Raw genomic sequence first — 6517 nt, forward strand, 5'->3', positions numbered from 1 at the left:
AAAAGCCAACACTTAATGCTGATGATGTTTAACCGTATATTTCTAGTTTGCATGCTGAAACAATGCAGATAGGCCAGATCCTGAAGCTTTAACCCCAGCAGAATCAGTGTAAATGCAGTGGAAGTTTAACCTAAATTACAGACTGACAGAAAGCAAAAGCAAGGCCTCAAGACCAGGATGGCATCAGCAGCATCCTAACTCTATCAGACAACTTGATAGCAGAGTGCCCTCCGGCCGGCACATCACCACTCACCTCCCACTCCTCCCTCCCCTTCCRCTGCGTTAGGCACTGGGAATAAACATTGCAAGTACCAACCAAATGGTTAGACTTAGCCCTTGGCTCCTTGCAGTTAGTTAGGATCACGCTGTTGGCAATGGCTTTCCACATGCATCAAGGTCACAAGATAAACTGCGGAGAGACAGAGAGACTGAAGAGCCCGAGAGTGCCCTGCATCCATCTTAGAGCTCAGGAGTGCCGGAGCAGGAAGGCAGCACGAGAGCCATTCCCAATGACAGGTGAACTGCGCCTCCACGTGAGCCCCGAGCTCAGGTGCTGATGGGGCTTATGGAAATATCACTGCTTTTTGTCTGAATCTCTCTGCAAACTAGGCTTGCCGGACCTTTCTGGTAATTACCAACTGCTATAAGGAACATAATGGTTTCAGCATTATCATATTTCCACTCAGCATCTTTGCTTCGTTTAGCCTCCCGAAATTTCTCTGAAAACAAGAGGCCAAYAGGCAAATGTTCAAAGCTCCCCCCGCCCCCACCTTGAGCATCTTCCYTTTCTTTGTACTTAATGGGAGACAGAGATGGTCAGCAGCACTGAAAACCAGACTACTGCAGGTTCATAACCTAGAGAGTCCCCTGGGGAGAGGAGGAGGCCGTTTGTTCATTTGTCATGGTGAATAGCATCAGAAAGTTAAAGTGCAAAGAATATTTGTTAGTAGCAATAGAGAAACAAGTAAGGAAAGATTAGTACAAGCAGTTAGTAAACAGAAGCATGGCATAATCTGTCCTACTTATAGAACATACATATTAGAAGATAAATGAAGAGAAAAGCAGCAACRATTAGTTTGTTTAATTCAGTTCAGGAATGTGTTAGTAACAGAGAGAGATCTACTGGCTTAAAAAGGAACTGAAAAGCTTCTGCTGATAAAACCATTTTAGGATACCRAGTCAGCAACAGAATCCACACACAGGCCTCGGCACCGCACACCACACACCAGGGAGAAGGTGTCTCTTCCCTGATTTACCTGCGCAGAGCGGCAGGGCAGCCGCTGCCCTGCTCCGCAGGCCCGGGGGGCCGGCCGCACCGGGCAAGGGTGCGAGGGGAGGCTCCCCGCTTCCCGGCGAAAGCAGCCGCTTGTTCAGGTGCTGGCAGGCACCTGGAGGAGCCCCCACTCGCTGTCTTGCCTGGTCGAAGCGCTTGCAATATTTGGCTCTGCCTATGGATTCTGTCACTGACGTGGCAATGTCTGTGACTTTGCAAATGTACTTACCCAGCTTTTCCGTTCCCCTTTAAAGACACTATTTGCTGTCGACAGTTAGTAGAAAGTGAAACGAGACTGGTTAGTAGAGCATGCGTTAGAGCCAGTTAGTTGGTTAGTTCATTCACGAGTGACTTACTCAGCATTCCAGCGTCACTAGCAGGAGTGTCTGGAGGCGCCTCCGCGCAGATCCTCGCGGGGTTAGTACGTTAATAACGGAGCAGAGCGACACGCATGCACGGCTGGTCACGGCTAGTCCCACCTGCCGGTGGAGGAAGCGCTTCCCGGGGGATTAGTCTGCTTTGCTCTCACTGCAGCAGGGACTCTAGCTTTCCGTATTAGGAGGCATTTTTGGGCTTTGCTACTGGGTCAAGATTTGGGAAGGTGTTAGTGGATTATTTCACCTACATAATGCAACATGCTTTCTGAATAAAATGCCTTGCAGGGAAGGGGATCTGCCCCTACCATCCATGTTCATCAGGTACAAAACACCCTGAGCAGAGTGTTCCCCCACTGCAGGTGCTTCCCCCCCCCGGTACCCGTGCACACAAGGAGACGGTCCAGGCAGTGCCCTAGTCTTTGACTCAGCTTTGCAAGGCTCCAAGGCTAGGGACGCTAAAGGAGCTGTAAGAAGCAGAGACAGAGAATGGGTGAAAGCATCACTAGAGCACAGTGAAATCTATGCTAGCAGCACCAGGAGCAAAGGCTGCAGGCTAACGGCTCTGCAAGAGCAGGACTCCTGGAGACAGATTTCTGCTCCATGTCTCTACTGAGCTCCCACTGCCTCATGGAAAGAGGAGGAGGTCGRGGGAGAAAAACCACACGTTCTGGAGAAAATGTGCCCTGATAACTTATCCCCTCTCCATTACAAACTGCCACTCACTGGGGATATTTGCCGGAGAGGACAGAATCCCAGCTAACGAATGCATGCTGCTAATTTGCTGCTAGGCAGCAGGAAGCAGTCAGTTCTGCCCCACACCCAGAGAAATAACGCAGGGCCGGGAAGAGGTATCCAGGGCAGTCTCTGTCCCTGTATTCCCCCCAGGTCACCTCATGCTACGGATCCCTGCTCCCCACAAGGCTGGTTCTCCATTTTGGTATTCCAGGGCTGTAGCTCCTGCAAACTGCCTGCCACGACCTGTGCCTGCTCTCTGCCTTCCCACAGTGCCCAACACACGACAGGTCGCTGCACTCCCGACCCTCGCTCTGTGCTAAGGAGAAAAATGCTGGATCAGACTCTTCACCAGTGCAACTGTGAGACGGGCTCACAGCGCACACGTCCTGGCCACAGCGGCCCAGCACAGCCGCAAAGCCCTGGCACGGGGGACTTTGGGAGGGAGGCATGTGCTAGCCCCTCTTCCTCACATTGCTCCAGAAACCAAGYGTTTTCTCAGAACACACATGCCAGAGTAGAGGACATTAGCGCCCCTAAGGGTCCCTCCTCCCACCAGGACCTGGCAGCAGCAGTGTAGGAGTGAAAAGCACCAGGACTTTGGGGACAGACGGGAGACAGGGCAGGATAGGTGGGAAGTGGCTCAAGCTGGGCAGGGACAGCCTGGGGCCCCTTGGGCTCCGACTATTGCATCCCAGCACGGCGCGCTCACGGAGGCAGTCTGCCCTGGGGGGGATCCGGGGGTTTGGCACAGCTCCGCTCCCGTCCTCTCCTTCCCTGCGGTCCTCTCCCCTCCTTCCTCCACCCACATGGGGCTGGCRGAGAGGACGAGCTCCCGTCCTGCCCGTGCCGCTCAGCTGCCCACCCCTTCCCCATGGCTCTGCGTCTGCCGCAGGGACGGGAGGGAAGGGAGGATGCCCCGGGCACCTTGCACGCACAGACCCGCGTCTTCGGCTATCGCCACCGCCAGTCCTTCGGCCCCGTCCCTCGCGGCAGCCGGGCTCACGGCTCGGGCCCGTGCCAGCCCGCAGCAGGCAGCTCCACGTGGGCCGCCCGGCTCCCGCGGCTTCGCAGTCCTTGCCCGAGGCGGCGCTCGCTGCTCCCCACGGTCTGGCTCCCCGCGGCCGGGCTCCCCGCGAGGCACGGCCCGGGCTGGCCGGGGAGAGCTTGGGCAGCGCCCCGGCGGCCGGCGGCTCTGTGGGGAGCAGAGAGAGGCTGTGAGAGCCCGGCCGCGGCGGCAGCAGCCTCTGCCCATCGCTAGGCCCACAGGCCACCCCAGCCCTCGCACGCCTGCGGCTCGGCGGGTGTCCCCTCGGGGGACGAGGCACATTCCCCACGTGCATGCAGACCCCAGGGGAAAACTGTGGCCCCGGGAACCAGCCCGGAGTCCAGGCAGTGCCTGCAAGGGCTCGGGGTGCGGAGAGGAGCCCCACCAGGAGCGGGATCAAACCCAGGGACTAAAGCTGGTTCCCAGCCACCTGGGCTGGGTCCAAAGGCGCGGGGAGGAGCACAGGGCTGACATGGCCCCACAGGACGCAGGGCTGAATCCCTGCTGCCAGCTGGAGCCCCCAAGCGCCAGACGTGCGCTGGGGCTGCTCTGCGTCACCCCCCGCCCCGGGGTCCTACCTGATGTCAGCGGCTAGGCGAGTGCTGTAAAATGCCCCCCGTCTTGTCTCGCTGCTCCGCCGTGGAGGCTGCGCAGGGGACTGTGTGTGAACAGACCTCAGGTCAGTCATTAGCGGCTGCAAAAGAAAACAACCAACGCAGCAAGASAGAACAACATGCAGGACTTTCCGCTGGCAGCCTCTCCCCATCCMCGGGCAGAGCCCAGCAGAGGCCGGGGCAGATGCCTGGTGCCACTCCGGAGCCCAGAAGGGCTTGGACAAAGCTTCCCCTGTCCTGAGTGTCCCTGGGGCTGTCCCCTCCTGCAGAGCCTGCCACGGCCTTGCCGGGGGAGCCGTGGGGCCGGCAGGCAGGGAGAAGAGAGCTGCTGTGCCAGCCAGCACCCGCAGGGCACACGTGGGGCTGCACCAACTCAGCTGCCCGAGGTCCTCCCCTGGCACGGCTCCAGCGAGGCAGCCCGGGCCCCCATCCCTGCAAGGCCTGGACCGGCTGCGGCTTAAAGGGATCAAGCTTCCAAGGCTGCATCCTCGGATCAACCCCCCCACTGCTGGGACAGAGAGCTGAGCTTACAGGATGGGCCGGGCGCTGGCCAGGCAGAGCTTCGTGCCGGGGCGAGGCAGGGGCCAGCTCCCTGCAGGGCAGAGAGGGGAGATCCGTGCCGGAGGAGGCGCCGGGAGCCTCCAGCCCTCGGTGCCCCCAGCAGGGCACCCCGCCGGCTCCACGCAGATTTCCTCTGCCATGCTCCGCGCTGTCATGGGGAAGGGGACAGGCCCCGGCTGGACAGGAGGCAGATGCATCTTCTCAGCCCAGAAGGATGAAAAGCCCTGTCCTGGCACTGCCTAAGGAAAACATGGCAATTCCCAGACCCTTCCCGCAGAGTCAGGTGAGCTCCGCACCCTCGAGATGCCACCCCAAGCCCACAGCTCCACCTCAGGCTTCTCCTCAGTACCTGGACACTCACAGCAGCCCGGGCTGCTATAACGCGAGTGAAGGGCAATGCAGAGCCTCTGCCTTCTGTTTCTCCCGGCAGTGCCAGGAGGGAGCCGTGCCCACCGTGGGCCTGGAYGCACACTGAGCTCCCGAAGAGGAGGGTAATCCTGGGAGGAACGGGAAAGACCACACCAGAGCTAAYGGCAGTATCCTGGACAGTTTGCCCTTGTCTGGTGCTGGAATTCTCCGTGCTAGCAGCAGGTACCGCCTACCGCTGCAGGTAAACCAGGCTCAGTCAGATCCTGCTAATGCCCAAAACACTGTTTTAAGCAGAACTGGCCTGGACGTACGCCAGCATCATTATGGTCATTACGGTTCCACCTTTGCACTGATCTAAGAGCAAGTGACAGGACCCAGCAGTCAGACTGCACTAATTCACGTTCTCATGCGATACCTGCATAGGAAAAGCAACAGTGGCGCAAAATCCCTGTGGAGCAGGACCACGATGGCTCCACAGTTCAGCTGCTGAGCAGTTATTGCTTCCTGCTGTTTATTATTGTTCACAGTGCAGGCAGTCCCCTGCAGGACAACTCCTTCCTCAAGGACAGCACATCCAAGAAGCATTTGCAAACCACGCTGCTGTGGGAACAGACTGTAAGAGCTGGGGCCTACGCAAGGGTGCCTGGGCTCTGCAGGATCTGGAGAGAAGCAAGTGCAGTAGCAGGCAAGGGAGATGCTCTCAGGAATGCGGAAAATGGATTCCCTGCGTGGATCTGAGCTGGGAGGTGTCTGTAATAAGGGTAGGCAGGACAGTATCTCCACCGAAGTGGCTGCTTCTGAACGTTTTCCCTCTCGGGTCAATGATGAGGCACATACAGGAAATAGGAAGGGGAGAAAAACAATTTCGTAGGGGCAGCAGTTAACCAAACATTCATTTTGTGCACCACTGAGCTGTAATTCTTGGGTGCCCCGGGTTTGAGCATCCGGAGGCAGCATTCAGGTTAAACAAGGTCTAAAGAAATACTCCTGAGTGGGAAGGGAACCAGAGAGGAGCGCGAGCGCTGCTCTAGGCAGGAGCAGAGAGGCTAAGACACCAGACATGTGCCCCGGTGCGAGCTGCCTCTGTGACAAGCCAAGGGAAGCAAAGCCGCTGTGCAGCAGGCACGGTGCATTTTACAATTTTTACCTTTGCCGGGAGAGGGTGATCTTTAAGAAGCAGGATTTGGGCATTCCCGGGAGGAGAGCGTGGGCCCTCTGCTCCGGCCGGCGCGCAGCCCAGGGTCTGGACCRAGGCACTCGCTGCAGAAGCGGCGTCTGGACGCGGCCGCCCTTTGTCTGCAGCCTCCGCTGCGCCGCCGGGGACCGGCCAGGCTCTGCCTTTCCCGAGGCTTCGGCAGAGGCAGGATAACAAAGATGCCCTGGAATCTCAGAAGCTGCTAAAAAAACCCTTATTATTTCTGGGCTCTCAGGGCCGAGATGCATTTGCACATGCAAAAGGTGCTGAAAGAGTAAGGGAGAGAAAATGGCTCCCCAAAACGCGCTGTGGTTAACTCTTTGCAGGGAGAACGGCTGGGCTGAAGCG

At 57.9% G+C, this 6517-nt stretch overlaps 1 protein-coding gene across 1 annotated transcript; it reads right to left on the reverse strand.

Annotated features, from left to right (window-relative positions):
- Nucleotides 1–3469: 3469 nt before the first annotated feature.
- On the reverse strand, nt 3470–6486 carry LOC112963355. The gene is made up of 5 exons (XM_026060314.1): nt 6122–6486; nt 4955–5102; nt 4576–4844; nt 4009–4124; nt 3470–3577 (listed from the first exon to the last, which is right to left on the reverse strand). The coding sequence occupies exons 1-4, from the start codon at nt 6415–6417 to the stop codon at nt 4118–4120; spliced, it is 720 nt and encodes a 239-aa protein (XP_025916099.1). The 5' UTR covers nt 6418–6486; the 3' UTR covers nt 3470–3577; nt 4009–4117.
- Between the last annotated feature and the right edge of the window lie 31 nt (nt 6487–6517).

The sequence above is a fragment of the Apteryx rowi genome, unplaced genomic scaffold, assembly GCF_003343035.1.
Source record: "Apteryx rowi isolate R43461 unplaced genomic scaffold, aptRow1 scaffold_168, whole genome shotgun sequence".
Taxonomy (NCBI): domain Eukaryota; kingdom Metazoa; phylum Chordata; class Aves; order Apterygiformes; family Apterygidae; genus Apteryx; species Apteryx rowi.